Source organism: Podarcis gaigeae (assembly GCF_964106915.1).
Source record: "Podarcis gaigeae genome assembly, chromosome: 9".
Taxonomy (NCBI): domain Eukaryota; kingdom Metazoa; phylum Chordata; class Lepidosauria; order Squamata; family Lacertidae; genus Podarcis; species Podarcis gaigeae.
The window spans coordinates 55,999,117-56,016,702 of NC_139685.1; the positions used below are offsets into that span (position 1 = coordinate 55,999,117).

Sequence of the window (17,586 nt, forward strand, 5' to 3'; positions counted from 1 at the left end):
CTCCTCTTTCCTGCTGTGCTAGTCTTTATTTATTGGGGGGCCGTTTGTAAGCAAGATCAGACCAGGCCCCAGAATCCTGGCAAAGCCAACTGTTACTGGGGTGCCTGTACAAGGTAGTTGGACCTGGGAAGCTGCTATTTTTAATTTCTCCCAAGGCTATACTGGGCACTCCAGGGCATTGTGAGAAATGTAAAATGGTCAGTTTTCTCCCACCTGTCCAGGAAAGTCTGCAACCAGGGATACCCACTACTGCAGGAGAGGTGCCCACAAAACAGCACTTGGGCAAGTGCTCTTTCATCCTGGCAAACAGCCCTGGTGGGAGACCAGTCATCTGAAGTGATGCAGTCCATTCACCACTCCTGGGTGAGAGGTTTGTACCACTTCCTTGCCATCTCATTTATCTGCATGTGAAGAGACACTGGCCTTGGGAATACACTGAGTATTGCTATTTTCTCAGGTCTGTATTTATTTTCTGTTCAGGATTTCAATCATTATTAGCTAACGTTTTAATGCTGCACTTCAGTTGCATGCTAAAGAAAGTCAGAAAATGACTAAGGCGTGGCTATTCCATGTGATGGTGATTTCTAAGCCTTGGCCTTGTTCCACATGATGTAGGTTGCCAGAAGCTTCTCTGCCATTCTGGTAATTGTGATGGGATGCTTGGATCCTTTGGATAGATACCCTGATCATTTCCCCCCCTGCCTTCATCCTCCTTTCCTGCCAGGTGCAGCAGAAATGAGCCAGATTCTTGCTGTGCTTGTAGCTAGAAAACTCTGGTGAGGGAAACTACTGTTTAGAAACCTTTATGGCTCTTCAAAATAGTATTATGGCTGTTTTGTACTTTTACAAAGGCACACACAGTATTACTAAGATAAAACAAATTCATGTTAACTTTGAACCAAGTTATGAAACATAAGAGAAAAGAAGAGACTGACAGCAGGTTGTGATTATGCTCGGAAGCCCAATTGTTTTATACCATTCAAAACTATTGCTAAGGCATTCCTCTCCTTTTCAGAGACTTGCTATTGCTGCTGTCTGTCACTAAGGTTCAATCCCCACAGTGTATGAAAATATAGCTAAAGCCTCTTTTTGATGCGTGAATAACTTTAATTAGCTCTCAAATTCCAGTAATGGGTCTGCTCTCAGTCATTTTTTTTAAAAAAATCATTCTATTCAAATGTGTATGGTGTGGAGCGAAAGCACATGAAAATATATTTGGCACCACATTCAAAAGAAGTGAACACTTATACTAGACTATAATTTTTTTTAAAGTCTTTTAAAATATCTGATTTGATAGACTTTACAGTAGGTTTTCAAAACCAAAATACCTCCACATAAAAACACAGGAAGCTCTTTTATCCTCTGTCAAACCATTGGCTCATCTAGGTCTATGCTGACTATCAGTGCCACTCCAGCCCTATCTAGAAATGCTGTGGATGATGATGATTGAAATTTCTGTACCATCCTTCACCTGAGGATCACAGGGTGATTTACAGTATAAAAACACAAAATACATAACATAGTAGCAAACAAAACAATAATACCCACACACAGCTTAAAAGGCTTTGCTTAATTGGCCAAAGGCCTGGGAGAAGAATAATGTTTTTGCCTGGTGCCTAAAGATATGTAACGGAGGTACCAGCTGAGCCTCCCCAGGGAGAGCATTCCACAAGTGGGGAGGCTTGTGTTGTCATCCTCTGGACCTCTTGTGGAAGGGGCACACGAAGAAGGGCCTCAGATGTTGATCACAGGATCCAGGTTGGTTCATATGGGGAAAGGTATTGTGGTCCTGAGACATTTAAAGCTTTATAGGTCAAAACCAGCACTTTGAATTGGGCCAGGATACTGACTGGCAGCCAGTGCAGTTGAGCCAGAATTGACATTAAATGCTCATAGCGTACATTCCTTCTTATTGCAGACATTCCGATTTCATAGACCAAGGGTGCAGCATTTACCCAAATTTGAAAGAGCCATTAAAGAATTATTGGAATCTTTGTAATGTTTCCTTTGTTTACAAATATACAGGTTGAACCTAGGTGAAGGCACAACTTAAACACTCCACAGATTGGCAAAGGCAGCTTCAACCAGTTCAGATTTCTGTGGAGACAGACAATACTCAAAACTAAGTTTTCTGTCCCTGTTCACAATTTGGCTCAAACTTCAGCCGTGTCCTTTTATTTTCTTAACATGTAATGCTAAAGCCAAATCATGAGCAAAGAGTGAGAATTGAGGTTGATGCCCTCCTACCTAGGGTTGCCATATGTCCAGAATTTCCTGGACATAGCCAGTATTCAGCCTTCGTAAACTGCATCTTGGCGGAAATTGCTGAAATGTCTGGGGAAATCTGGATGTATGGCAGGCCATGTTGGTAGTGTAGATTTTGGCAGATTTCATAAAAAATAGCTCAAAAACTCAACTTTTGTTTCCGGATTTTCACTTTTTGAAATATGGCAACCCTACTCCTACATTGCTGCTTTTCTACCTGGGGCTAATCCATGGTTTGGCTTAGCATTAGGTCTGAACATATGGTTTATCAGAGGAAGACAATAGCAGCAGAACAACTGGGTAGAATCAACTGGGTAGGGAGCCCACATGCCTGCATATTCACAAGATGTTATAGTTTGCCATGATGCGTGAATCAGAACACTGTAGGACACTTAAGTTTTTCTAATATGTATTTAACATAAAGAACAATCACCATCTTGATTTTTAAATCAATAGAGAACAGACTGGGGAAATAAGCGGAGGACATAGCAAATTAATCTAGTCCTCAACCAAGAATAAGGAGGCAAAAATTTCTGGTAGAACAAGAGGGGGCAAAGGCATAGCCCTATTTGTTATCTGTGAAATGTTGGCTGGTATATCCAACAACAGTACTAAAGATTTTACTGATCTAACAGCTCAGACCTTAATATCTTACTTGGAAGTGTGCCCATTGATTTTGTCTGGCTGGACTCCAAATGTCTAGCAGCCCAACACTCATGGGAAAGCTTCCTTCTTCAGCTTGTAGTAGAACTTTGCACGAGGAAAATAAAACCTTATACAGGGATTTTGTTCCAAATGTGAAGATCAAAAGTAGCACATTTTCTTTCAATGCATTCATTTCTTACTCTAGGATTTGTACGTCCTTGCCTGAAACTGCAAGGAGTAATTTCCTTTCCACTTGCAGCCCTTTGGATCCTGGCCAACATGTTTTAGGCTGAACATTATTATGTCTTTGGAATTTCATAACGGCCATATATAGTCATGATGAAGCATTTATGAACTCAGGATTTCTGGATAGGGTCCTACACATTTGATGTTATATGGCAGGCAAGGAATGTGGTTTTGAAAATAGTTTACAGAGCCAGAACAGTTTTCAGGGATTTTCTTTTTAGCAGTTTGATCTTTTTAGTTCCACATTCACGACTTCAGCATTTTTACTCTGTTTTTCAAACTTTTATTATGAATACAAAATGCTATAGTGAGCTTGACTGTCCTTATCACTGTAAATGAGTGGCCAAGGACTCTAAAACAGTAGTAAAACCATTAGTCCATCCAGGGATGAACGAAGGCTTTGTGACACCCAAAGCGGCAAACCGCTATGTACGGTGCATGTGTGGTGTCACTACATACAGCGCATGCGCCATACATAGCGATGCCGCTCCAGCGCCATACAGACAGTGCTGGGATCCTGTGCTCGCGGCTGCAGCCACAAATGGAGGACCCTCCGTTCATGGCTGTAGTGGCAACAGAGGGATCTCACCGCCGTCCGTACAGGATCCTCCACATGCAGCTGTGGCGGCGCGATAGCTGCTCACGCTGCTGTGAGCCCCCGCGGTGCCGCCTTGTTACCTCCCCCCAGACATGGCACCCAGGGCGCACCGCCCCCCTGGGTCCATCTAGCTCAGTAACATTGACACTGATTAGCAGTTTCAGACAGGAGACTTTCCCAGCCAGCTTAGAGGTGCTAGAAACGGAACATCAAGTGGCAAAATGGGATGCACCACCCTTGAAAACACTAAACCAGTGGTTCTTAAACTTTTTTCTCTGGGCCACACTTTCAGAACAAAAATTGCTCCCTCCACCCCAAATGTTTTGGAAAGGAAAGCATTGTTACAACTCCTAGCAGTGCTTGATTTATAACATAGAACACAACTGCTTTATAATATGATCATGGGGCATCCATAAAATATAAAACAATGCAGGTACATAGGAACATGAATTATTCCCAAAATATTATATTCATTGCCCTTGAATCTTCCTGACACCCTCTCCTGCCACATCAGTTCAGTGCTCCACATGCTTTGAAAACCACTGGACTAAACCATAATTTAACATTATAAGAATGATTGTCGCCTTCCCCTGGACTTAAACGCTCCCCGCACCAGCATGGAGGAGTTGGGAAGCTTGTGATTAATTACAGCTTGTCATGCCATCCAAAGCCAATTGCAATTGAGGTTAATTTTAACAATGGTTGGTGGGAATGAGCCAGATTTAAACCATAGTATAGTGTAAGCTGACTTGTTTTCACTAACCATAGCTAAGATTAGGATTTGGTTTACACAACAAACTATAATTAATTTTAAAATGGAGATAGAAACTCCTGATCTCCTTGTAACCATGCCTGAGGTAGAGGAAGACATCTGAGGCTAGACTCATTCTCATCTGAACACAGTCTGGCTCCAAGTAAACATTCATAAGATTGCACTGCAAAGAATCTTACCCATGTGAAATCAAATGGCATTGCCCAAATAATTCATTTTAATAATTTTAAAAAGTGAATGCTAAGAGACATTTTTTAAAAACTTCTCAGAAGTCAGCCTGTATAACTGGTTAACTGGAAGCATAGCTTGATGTGTGTTTGTTTTGAAAAGTATTTGCATCCAGTAGTTTGGAGTGGCAGTGTGTTTCAGGATGTCAGCTGAAGGTAGTGATAATTCTAGCACCAAGATCAAATATCCCTCACAATATCACAGCCAATGTGCAGTTCTCAGATTGTGAACAGCTGAATTTGATGTGAGAGTTGTGCCACAAGTTGCAGCATAAGAAGAGATCCCTTTAGGACAGCAACAGAAGCTTGTTTGGCTCAGCTTTTACCTGTTGCATTGCTTTGTTCTGATGCAGTAGCAACTGTGGAAAGATGGAAGTCTGAGACTCAGTTTCATATCCCTGGTCTGCCCCAAAACAAAAACTTCCCCAGCTATTAGGGGTAGCGGTCTCTAAGTAAACAGAATTACATACTGATGGGAAAGGACAGCTTATACCATATCTGAGAAATGTGTTTCTCAGAACCTGGCCACAATAATACCAGATGAAACACATTGTGTTGCTTGGCTTTTGTGCAGGATCCTACCCTTTGGGCAACTTTATCTTGGCACTGAAGTGCAGTAGAGAGGTGGCAAGCACCTTCTTCCTCTGGCAAGTTTCCACAATGGCACAGACAGTAAATTGTTTGGGTTGGACTGGTAGACTTGCTGCTATTAAACCACAGACACCTTATACTAAATGGATTTTAGCAACTCAGTAACTCTTATTTCACAGGATTATTGAGTGAAGAAACTAGATTATAGTTTCTAATTATAAGAATTTAGTTCTCTGGGGAAAAAAGATATTAATATGGTTAGTAACAGTTGTGGCTCTAAAATATTAGGCACCCAGGCATAAATATTTAACTAGCTGACTGACACAGGAACATTTTTTTTGTTTCCAGATCTAGACAGTGTATAGCTAAAATTCTCACTCTTCTTTCCGGAGTACACAATTGACTCCTTGTCCAGTAAAAATTAGGAATGTGCACTGACCATACGTGGGTGGCGCTGTGAGTTAAACCACAGAGCCTAGGACTTGCCGATCAGAAGGTCGGCGGTTCGAATCCCCGCGACAGGGTGAGCTCCCGTTGCTCGGTCCCTGCTCCTGCCAACCTAGCAGTTTGAAAGCATGTGAAAGTGCAAGTAGGTACCGCTCCAGCGGGAAGGTAAACGGCGTTTCCATGTGCTGCTGTGGTTCGCCAGAAGCGGCTTAGTCATGCTGGCCACATGACCTGGAAGCTGTACGCCTGCTCCCTTGGCCAGTAAAGTGAGATGAGCGCCACAACCCCAGAGTCGGCCATGACTGGACTTAACTGTCAGGGGTCCCTTTACCTTTACCTATATACAACCTGAGCATATGATGGAAGTGCTCAAAGTATTAAAAGATTTTGCTTCTCCCTTACATTTCCAGAGAAGTTCCCAAGTCACAGCCTGGGATCCAGCACAGAGCAAAACATGTCTCCGCAACCCCAGAGTCGGCCACGACTGGACCTAATGGTCAGGGTCGCTTGATTAGGTACTTCCAGAAAGCCCAATTCATTTTAAGGTGCTTTGTAGACTGAACAGTTTGATTCAGGGTCTATCCAAGTCTGCTTTGTACCCCCCATTCACTATTAGGATACCTCCCCACCTTTTGACAGAAGTGAATGAAATTTGCGTGCTAGTAGGCCCTACACCTACTAGTATGAGGCACACTAGCATTGCATGGAACACACATTGCAGCATTATTTTCAAAATGTTGATCTGGCAATCTTTCCGCCTTCCCTCAAGCAGCGGAAGTGGAGAGACAAGAAGGTGGAGGTGTGAGTTTTGCATGGCCTTTCCCCACAGAGCTAAGCTCAACTCTCAAAGTGAACAGAAATTTGCATACTAGTAGGCCCCATACACCTCTCTTTGGGGTAGCAGAGGCAGTTCAGAGACCAAGGGTGGCAGCAGTGGCTGCCCAGAGGACATTCAAGGAGAGGAAGTTGAGGAAACACTCCACAAGGGAGGGTATTTGAAAAAGGGTGAGAAGCTGCCATAACTGGGCTTCTGAACCCTGCAGGGGTGCCGCAGAAAGAATGTAGTTGGTCAAGGGAGCCATGGGCTCAAAAAGGTTGAAAACCTCTGGCCTACTTACAGAAGAATTTCATTTAGGGCATTGCAGGACAACTTCTACAAGTGAAACTAAATTAATACATATTAAAATCTCCTGAAGAGTTCTTCTTTTTGTAAACACTTATATCACCAAATGTCTGAAGAACTCTCCATCAGTTTTATCCTGAAGAAGGAAGAATTAAGCCGGACAGTTCTGTGTACCACCCAATGCACAGCTTCTGTTTACTTCAGCTGTACTTGGAAGTCTTTGCACTAGAGAAATTAGCAAGCACTTCCAATATTTCAAAATGACTTTTACTTAAAGAACCTTGGCACTTGAAGATCATTCATGATTTATTGTCCAACCAGAGCAGTAATTAATGAAAATAGACCTTGAGCATGCACTAAACGGCTCTAATTGAGTATGTTAATCTATTTCCTATCCCCTTTCTGCAAATGATAATAAAGCACTACTGCCATTCAGTTCTGATATAGAAAAGATTTATTGTTTATCAGGTCTCACAATCATTATCCAGCAGCTGACTTTAAATTAGTTTTGGGGTCTAGGTGCAATAAGAAGCCACACAGGGTGCATACTTAACTATTTTCATAAAATTATTTTCTCCACATGGAGTGTTCCAAGTAAATTTTTTTAACAGCTGGGGCTGCACGCAACTGATAGCATCTTTCAAATGTCTTCAGCAGGAGGGATTAAGTTCCAGAAAGCGAAGGCATTCAGAACTTCCTTTTATTATCTTAACCTTTGTTAACTTGAGTGATTAAACAGATTCTTTTGCTTTGGTAAAACTGTTAGGACTCTCTAGTTAATATTCTTGTATGATTAACCCTTGTTTTGCCTCTGATTGCCTCTCTAACGCATGAGCAGATGCTCAATAATAAAGCAGAAGTAATAAATTATGCAGCACTTGTAGTGGTTTGTGATTCATGTCTCCTTCATCTTTACCACAGTCCCATGCCATGCCAGGTTTATGGGCAGGTAGTTGAGACTGAAAGATACTCATTTGGCCAATCCATTCAGTAAGTTAGCAAACCTCTGATTGGACTGCTGAACCCAGAATCGAGTTCCTATGGGAGCTAACCTATCAGAAAGTGTTCTGCCTTTTCAGCTAGCCACATCATATCATATGTGAATTGCAGTCATCCCACAAAAAACAGCTCCATTTGGTAGAACGCTGTTGCAGGATGTTGATAGATTAGTCAACCCATCGTTATAATTAAACATCTACTAGCCAATTCTGAGTCTATCCCCCACAGAGGTACTGATTCACATAATTAAAATTAGGGTTGAAAGAATGCTGCCCAGAAATGATTTGCAACATGAAAAGGGTAACTTTTCAAGCTAACTGAAAAGTTTCCTGAAATACCCCCTGTCCGTAGTGCATCTTGTGTGTGTGTGTGTGCTGGTTCCTGATGACAGCTCTACTCTCCTGAAAGTTTGGAATAGTTCTTTCCCTTCCCCATAACAATGAAATAATCACACAGTGCATTAGATTTGGCAAAACGATGTATGGTCAGTACATCCTTAATAGGCATTGCCCTTCAGGGTGAGAAAATGTTCACTAAATGCACCCCACTCTTGTTTCAGTCTTAGCCCTAATTAAGCGTATATAATGATAACTAGTAGCAAACATGATTTTATCAGGAAGACATCCAGAGCTACTTGGTTTTATGTTTTCATAAATAATTAAATAGATATTGGGATATGTCTTACAAAATGAGTTGCAAAAATTGGTTATTTGGAGCAAATGGTTGAGAATGTGTTATTTATTCCTCAGTTGGAATTGAACATTGTATATGTTATAAGGCACACTTCAGATGGCTTTGTGTTGCATTTTGAAGCTGATGAATATGAAATATTGGAAGGGGGGATGTAAAACTGGGAAGATGGTTGATTCTTTGTATATGACGAATGGCCCAAAGGTTTCTAGCATTATTGGATGGTAGTGGACACTCCTTCATTGGAGGCTTTTAAGCAGAGGTTTGATAAGGCCATCTGTCATGGATGCTTTAGTTGAGATTCCTGCATTTCAGGGGGTTGGGCTAGATGACCCTTGGGATCCCTTCCAACTCTACAGTTCTATGATTTTGTGAAATGGACTGAAACAAGGGCTTGACTGACATTAATCTAAGAAAGCATATATTTGTTTATTTACATGTATATATTGGTTTTCCCCCACTGATGTGAGCACAATTCACTGCAAAATGAGAGCAGTAGAATAAAACATGAATCAAAATGTGTGTTAGATGCATTTATGACTATGCACCTAGGTGAAAAATAGTAATAGTCATAAATTATCCTATGAAGTTTTAGGGTGCTAGATCTGATGCTCTTCAGCGTCGTCATTAATTATTTGCATGGGGAAGTTCCATTATCCAAAACTGTTTACTTGTGGATGATGCAGAACTCTGGAGGAATGCTAATACTTTTAAAACCCAAAGACGTCTCATTGGAACATTTATTCCCTGCCAAGGCGTGAGTAGAAATAGATCACTGAATGCCACAATTTTTGAAGAGGCTGCATTGCTTACAAAACATTCCCTTCCCCCTCCCAAGAATACAACCATTTCATATCAGATTATTTCTTATGACTGCAAAGTTTCCAAGAAGTGACACCCTCCATTAAAATTAAAGCTCTGCTTTGAATGAATGCACATGTTGGGAGGAAGAATGCCCTTTGGCCTTCTCATACTCTGCGGTGTATTATTGTTTTAGTTTGGCTGCTGATGGAGAAAGCAGCAGTTGCAATAAAAGGGTTTATATAAAGCTCCTGCTGCGAGTCTTTGGCAATACACGGGGAACGATGCAAGACACTATATTCCCTAGAGCAGGTACAATAATGAGCACCCGCCTGAGAGATTAATTGGAGCTTGAGGTGGTTGTAGGGCGGGGAGGCCATCATATAATGTGTCAGGATCACTCTGGCCTTCAGCTCGAGTGATCTGATGTGAAATAGTAGCAGCTGGCTGTAAATGTACGAAGTGCAAGTGAGCAGCAGGTGGCAATTCCTGCCTTGTTTGCCAGATCTTCACAGGAATATGTAAGCTTGTGTAGCAAGGTCAGGAGCAAAAGCAGACTTTGCTGTTTCTACCCTGAGAGGCACAGTAGATAGGCAAAGGTTTGCTCACAGCCGGCAGCGTTCACAAAGGAAGCAACGTAATATATTAGATAAAGGTAAAGGTACCCCTGCCCGTACGGGCCAGTCTTGCCAGACTCTGGGGTTGTGCGCCCATCTCACTCAAGAGGCCGGGGGCCAGCGCTGTCCGGAGACACTTCCGGGTCATGTGGCCAGCGTGACATCGCTGCTCTGGCGAGCCAGAGCCGCACACGGAAACGCCGTTTACCTTCCCGCTGGTAAGCGGTCCCTATTTATCTACTTGCACCCGGAGGTGCTTTCGAACTGCTAGGTTGGCAGGCACTGGGACCGAGCAGCGGGAGCGCACCCTGCCGCGGGGATTCGAACCGCCGACCTTTCGATCGGCAAGTCCTAGGCTCTGAGGCTTTAATCCACAGCGCCACCTGCGTCCCGCACATAATATATTACCGTGTTGTAAATATGCAGGGAAATTATGAAGTGCTGTCTGTGGAGCAGTTATCCAAAGGTAGTCACAGCAAGCATCCTACAACAGGAACTTCCTGCACAGATAGCTTCATTCCTGAAGGAAGGGTAGCTTTCTTAGGATTGTTGCAAGTAGCACATCTATCGCATGTGAGAAAATGACAAGCCCAAGGAAGTCCAAGAGATGTGTTCCAGTATCCTCTGAGATAATGGACACTGAGATGACTTGCAAAGTTGGGCAAAGAAGAACATAGGAGACCACAGGAAACTGCCTCATGCTTGGTCAAGTTACTGCCCATCTAGCTCAGTATTGTCTACTTTGACTGGCAACAGCTCCGCAGGATCTCTAACAGAAATCTTTCGTATCACCTGTTGTCAGAACCTTTTTAACTCAATATGCCAGCATGTGTTTTACCCAGAGGCGTACCCAGGGCCATCTTACCCACAGGGGCACCCGGGCACCGGGCTCTCAGGGGACCAGACCGAGAGTCCAGGGCCTGGGAGTTGAGTCCGGGAAAGAGCCCGCCCGTCAGTCGGAGTGCCGCGGTGGGCTCTTCTGCAGGCTCTTCTGTGCCGCAAGTTCGGGGGCGACCGAGCCAGAGAGACGCTGAGGCGGCCGGCTGGCTCTGCCCTCCTGCACACCTGGGACTGGGCAACCTGAGGGGGTGGATCTTTGCACCCCAGCACTGCATATGCTTAAGACAGCCCTGGGCATACCTAGGGATTGACAAAACTGGCCCTGCCAGGGGCACAGGCACAGGGGTGGCACAAAATCACCTATACAGACTATGGAGTGCATGACAACAGGCACTGTCATGGTGAGATCAAATGTAGGGAAAGAGTCCTGTCCAGCACGAAGGCATGCAGTTTTTCCCCACCCTCATTCCAGATGCTTTGAGTACTTGGGCTGCGTAAAACGTAGTAATTTCTAGTGGAGCTTTTGCAGTAAAGTCATTTGGGGGGGGGAGAGATGGGGCACGACACTGATACAGCACCTTGCCAAGGGTGAAGGGGATCTTAGTTATGCCTCTGGCTCTATCACTGAGCTATGGCTCCTACCTAGAGCCAGGTGAGGGAATCCACAGTGCAGGAACTACAAAGTCCCAAGCTGTAAGGGACTGACTTCTTTTTTCAACCATTGCCATCCTTTCCTTTCTCCCCACACTTTGTATTTCCCTCCCATTGGTTCCATTTATGGGTTTTGGAATCAGTAGGCCAGCTTCAGACTTGGTGTACTTCCAACCCCTGTTCTGGTTTTTGGTTTTTTTGATTGGGCAGTTCTAAACTGGCCCCCAATCCCCATCTCTGAATTGCCTTTTCAGGTATTGGAGCACCACTGACAGTGGAAGGACAATGGTAGTAGACCTTTCTAATGTTACTCCAAGGAGGCATCCACGTACATACCTCCTTCTCAGAAGACAGACCTTCCTCTCCACCCACTTAGGGGGTGATCCACTATATCCTGTGGTGCCTATAATGACTATGGGATTGTTCCCTACACAGCTACTCCTGCAGTATAAATTATGGTTGTAAATCACTGAGCTTAAGAACAATGCATAATACATCAAACTAAGAACTATCTACTCCACCATGTTGTTTCCAACTATATCTGGAAGATCACAGTCAAGTCATGGGGGCAATAGGTGTATTCTTTGATCCCAGAATCTGGTATATAGAGGTGAAATGCCTCAGTACATTTAGGTTACCTTTGGCTATCGTGCCTCTGTGAACTCACCTAATCCTTTTTAAAAGTCATCTAAATTTGTGGATGTGCCCACATGAATTTTATCAATTTCATTATGAAAATTCACAGTGGATATTCTTGAGTTACATATTTGCAGTCATCAAGGTTTCTGAATAAAAAATTTCCTGTTAAAAAGATGTTCAATTTTCCCCTAGAATGGTCATTTTAATTAACATTACTTTTTAAAAGAAAATTGATCCGCTTTTAAAACCGATATTATATATATATATATATATATATATGCAGGTTTTGGTGTCCTCGGGTGTCTTCCCGTGTAAAAGTTGGGGTGTCTAGGCGACGTTTCGACGAGGTCTCACTCGTCATCTTCAGGCTGGTGCTTTCGGCTTCTTGTTACTGGAACAGAGCGGGATCTCAATGTTTGAGTTCCTATAAATACTGTAGAGGGGGTGTGGTGTCTAGCCTCCAATGTTCTGGGCAGAGAGGAAGTTCCCAGGCTAGTGTGCCTTTTCTTCTTTTGTTCCTTAATTACTTGAGAGATACCTTGAGTGATTTCTTGAGTGATATCCTGAGTACCACTTAGGTGGGTCATTAGGTGTGGATTAGTTGCTAAAGTCTTTGTGTCTTGACCTCTTGAACTTTGTGAAGAGTTTTCCTGAGAAGATGGCTGTATTGCACTTAGTTGTGCTTTGGCTTGGCTTCGTGTATAGGGGCGAGCTGTGGTTTTGTGGCTTGTGTCAGCCAGATCTGTGGAGGGATTGCAGGGGGGTGCAGCATCCGGAGGTGCCACCATGGATTGGCTACTGGATGGTGTCAGTAATTCATCTGTGGAGAGGGTCTGGGTTTGGGTCTGGTGTGGTTGATTGGTGTTGGCGTTCTGTGTGCCTCTGGATCTGGTGTCAGTTTTTGTGGAGAGGGCTAATTTCCAGATGTCTGGCAAGCGGGATGTGTCGTCACGCTTGTTCATGTTGTGAGGGTGTTTCTCTATCTCGATGGCTTCCATGATTATTCTCTTGTGGTGATGTTCCGTGTTAAAGAGCAATTTGGAATCTGCAAAATTAATTTCGTGTCCTGTTTCTTTCATGTGTTGGAAAAGAGAGGAAGTTTTTTCTTCTTTTTTGACGGCATTCTTGTGTTCTGCGATACGTGCATTTATTCGTCTGTTTGTTTGTCCAATGTACGTGGCTGGGCAGACTTTGCAGGGTATTTCATAGATCCCTTGGTTTTCCAACTGGATTTTATCCTTGGGGTTTCTGAGGATATTGGCTATTTTTTGGTTGGTGCAAAAGGCTGTTTTGATATTGTGTTTATGGAGGATTTTGCTAATTTTATCTGTAGTGCCCTTGATATAAGGAAGGAGGGCCATGCCATTGTTTTCTTCTGTGTCTTGGTTTTTGGGGGGTGTTTCCTTTTGGATTAGCTTCGTAATCCTGTTTTGCTGGTATCCATTGGCAATTAACACATTTGAGAGATTCTGTAACTCAGTTGTCAAGTGGTCTTTGTCAGCCAGGCGTTTGGTTCTGGAGATGAGAGTCTTGGCTACGGAGTTTATTTGTGCAGGGTGGTGGTGTGATTGTGCATGTAAGTAGCGGTTGGTGTGTGTTTTTTTCTGGTAGATAGTGTGTCCTAGGGAGCCATCAGGTTTTTTGTAGATTAGGACGTCAAGGAAGGGAAGTTGGTTGTTGGCTTCTATTTCCATAGTGAATTGTATTTTGGGGTGTAAGTTGTTGAGATGTGTGAGGAAGCTATCCAGTTTTTCCTTCCCGTGTGGCCAAATTACAAAGGTGTCGTCAACATATCTGAGCCAAAGTTTGGGTTTGTGTTCTGACTTGTCTAAAGCATTGGTTTCAAAGTGTTCCATGTACAGGTTTCCATGTAAACGTCGCCTAGACACCCCAACTTTTACACGGGAAGACACCCGAGGACACCAAAACCTGCATTCCTGTACCCGTGAAAATCTACGAAAGCATATATATATATATATATATATATATATATATATATATGTATGTCTAATTTCTTTGGACTTAGTTTCTGTTTTTATTCAGTAAGAGTTGAAGCTGTAACGTGCAGAAAAAGGCTAATGAATCGCAGGCATTCTGGTTATCATAAGAAAAAAAAGAGGTGCATATATCTAGACAACAAGGGCTGGGAATCTCAGGCTCTGGTTCTGGATGTGGCCTCAACCTTCTCTATCCAGCTCCTCTCCAGGCCACACTGCTCCCCATCCCTTCATCACACCTTCATCCTTTTCTTTTTCTTAGTGGGAATGCCTTTGTTAGTTGCCAATGCCATTTGAGTAGCTGGATAGAAAAACATGTGCATTCGGTATGTATATGTTGAAACCTCCGATACGAGTGTTTCTGCAATGCAGCTTCTGTACAATGTTAAGAGTCACATCCATTACTCTGAGCACTTTTGTCTCTGGTCTAGCCTACTACAGTGGTACCTCAGTTCTCAAATATAGTCCATTCCGGAAGACCATTCGACTTCCGAAACGTTCAAAAACTGAGGTGCAAAGGACTGGCTGCAAGTTCAATGGAGAAAATAGAAAAACACGCAGTGGAAGCCATTCGACTTCCGAGCGCGTTCAAAAACAAAAAAAATTACTTTCGTGTTTTCAGCATTCGAAAATCGAAATGTTCAGCTTCTGAGACGCTTGAAAACCGAGGTACCACTATACCAACATGTGGCTTCTGGAGGTTTTCTCTTAAGGAACTGTGGCTCTTTTGCCAATTCAGTTCCGCACCCCTGTTCTTCAACACATATACTGAGCAGTAAAATTAATGAAAACTCCATCTAGTTTGCTGTTTCTGTAAGCAGGGTTTCTTGTCCTCTGCTTATCTGAATTTGGAGGGGAGGGTTATTTTATGCAAATGATATGTATTCAAAACTTATGGGGGGCACAAGAGTGTTTTTTTAAAGAAGTAACCAAACCAAAATACTTGCCTTGATTTTAAAAAAAAGAAATCCTCTCTCATTCCTTAGAATTAGGTGACGAATCGCTGAACCAAAATTAATGGAAATAAGTAAGAGCAAACTGATAGGAAAGGCCTTTGCTTTAACAAAATTATTTTAAAACACTCCAAAGAAGAGGTGGCTCTTCCTGATTCCCTTAAGTAGCACTTTATGAGGAAAAAATAGGTGTTGGTAATGATTTACACTAAGAGTAAAAAGCAAAGGAAAAAGCAGAATCCTGTGGCAAATCAGAAGTAATCTCAGGGGCTCTCTGTGTAACATTCTGCCCTGAAGATTATCGGAGGACATTTTTCACCTATATTGCAAAGGTTGCTGGCCTCTAATGCACCCCTCCTTCTCAATCATCCAGTGCGGTACTCGAGAGGTACAAGAAGCTGGGCGCTCTTGTCACATCTGACAGCCTATTCTGATTGTGTAAATGGTGCTAAAATATAGCAGTGAGCCAGTCAATGGGAAATGGAAGAGTTGAACTTCATCATGTACATGAAATACAGCTCTATACGTACCGAATGTTGATCTCAATTGTTTTTTTAACACTCTGGATCTAGCATTAGTCCAATGTCCAGTGTATTAATGTCTATAAATACTGTCAGTTCATGTGCTTTGTGTTGCATGGTAAAGGGAGGATTTTAAAATGAAGTTAGAAAGATCTGTTGTTTCAGAGTTTGTTGCCTACACGGCTCCTGTGGCCTTAGCTTAACATGCGCTAAAAAAAGAGGTGTCTTTCTCTCCTGCTAATGTACTAAAAACTAATAAATATTCACAATTGTGACCTGTTTTTCTTTTTAATAAAAAATTAAACATTTATAATTCTGAGTGGCCTTAAACTTTCTTGGACCCCTCAATAGAAAACAGAATTTCTAACAGGCAACAAAAATAACGATAGAGATAAGAACCTATTAAATGTCATGTCTGTTATTAAGTTGTTGTTCTGTGTGACGTTTTGTGTCGTGTTATTTTGGTACCATGTGTGTGTTCCTAGGGTCTGCCAGGCTTTCCCACAGTTGCTGCTCTTCACAGTAATCAGATCCTGACCCTCAAGGTTTGTGGCTGAGCTGTACCAGCTAGCCAGTCTTTCTGTATCAGCATAGAAGTGTCATGAATGCTTAGTTTGTTTTTGAAAGCTGGCTAGCCCACCCTACATATCGTAATTGTCATCACACGTGCTGCTTCAGTGCTGTTGTGCTATCCAGGTATCAGTGGAACTACCTGACGTATGAGAGGGCACAAGGCTAAGATTACGTATGCTGGTATCTCTGCCAGCTTCCAGCCGTGTGTGTTCTTAATGAGAATTTTCTTAGCAGGAACTGTATTGCAACTCGGCTTGTAAAGGACACGCAAGGATGCACAATGCCTCAAATGAATCTACGTCAAAACGCTAAGAGTAATAATGCAGTTTATTATGCATTCATGGCTTCACACTTGAGCACATGTTTTCCATTTTTTCAAGTATTAAGCAGAAATGATTTAAGCTATCTATGGACCAGCAGACTCAGTATGTCATTTTAATGGCACCATTCTTCATGGCACAATATGCTGTTTGGAAAGTCTGACTAAATGCTGAACTGGTGCTTTGTCTCCAGGAATCTTTGCTTGTGAAGCATAATAAAGGTGTTCAGTGTAGTTCTAAATCTTGGCCAAAAAAAGAATAAAAACCATAGTTGCAAGAGAAGTTTAAGAGTAAGCTTGACTTGCATTACCTTTGCATTCATTAGGTGACAATGTAATGAATAGACTATTTCTCTTTAGATTAGTGCTGCAATTCTTTTAAAAGAAAGCATAGATTCCTTTACCAGACACAAGCACCAGTTGATTATTATATTTGCTATTGCAAGTCTAATGTATATATTTCTATTTCTTTCTTGGGGCCTTCTGATGTCTATTCTCCAATTCTTTCACCTCTGAACTTCAACCTTTGACCTCACCTGCCTGATCAGATGGTGTTTCCTAAAATCAATCATGGGTTTCTCTCTGCTGATCAGCAGCTCATTAAACGCCGCCTCATTAAGGTAGTGCTTAATCTCTCTCTGCACCTTTTGCCATGCTTTTGCTTGCAGCTGATTGCTGAATTGTAAATATTGCTGAACCATATAGTTCATAATGAAATGGTATTTATTTATTTATTTATTTATTTATTTATTTATTTATTTGCAAAGGGCTAGAAGACACTGCATGGAGCTTTGCCGTAAAACACATAATTAATTTTGCCAACTATTTTCTGTTAGCTTTTTACTGGAAACTGGACAGAACTTAGTATTTTTGAAGAGGAATCATTGTGATTTAACAGTTCGTTGCCCAAACTAGATTAAATTATTCCAATGTGGATATATTTGAAGCTGTAAATGTTGTTTCTCAATTGACGCTATAAAATGGCTGCTAAAGAGAGATTAAATATTATTGCTGTTTGATTTATAGCATGAAAAGTACTGTACAGCTTTTCAACAAGGCAGTTATATTTCAG

At 42.3% G+C, this 17,586-nt stretch overlaps 1 protein-coding gene across 1 annotated transcript in view; it reads left to right on the plus strand.

Moving 5' to 3' along the window:
* Window positions 1-17,586, plus strand: part of COL25A1 (collagen type XXV alpha 1 chain) — a 292,587-nt gene that overhangs the window by 188,145 nt on the left and 86,856 nt on the right. The window contains exon 8 of the mRNA XM_083756612.1: window positions 17,063-17,134. Within this exon, the coding sequence (XP_083612738.1) occupies window positions 17,063-17,134 (72 nt within the window). The remainder of the gene's footprint in view (window positions 1-17,062; window positions 17,135-17,586) is intronic.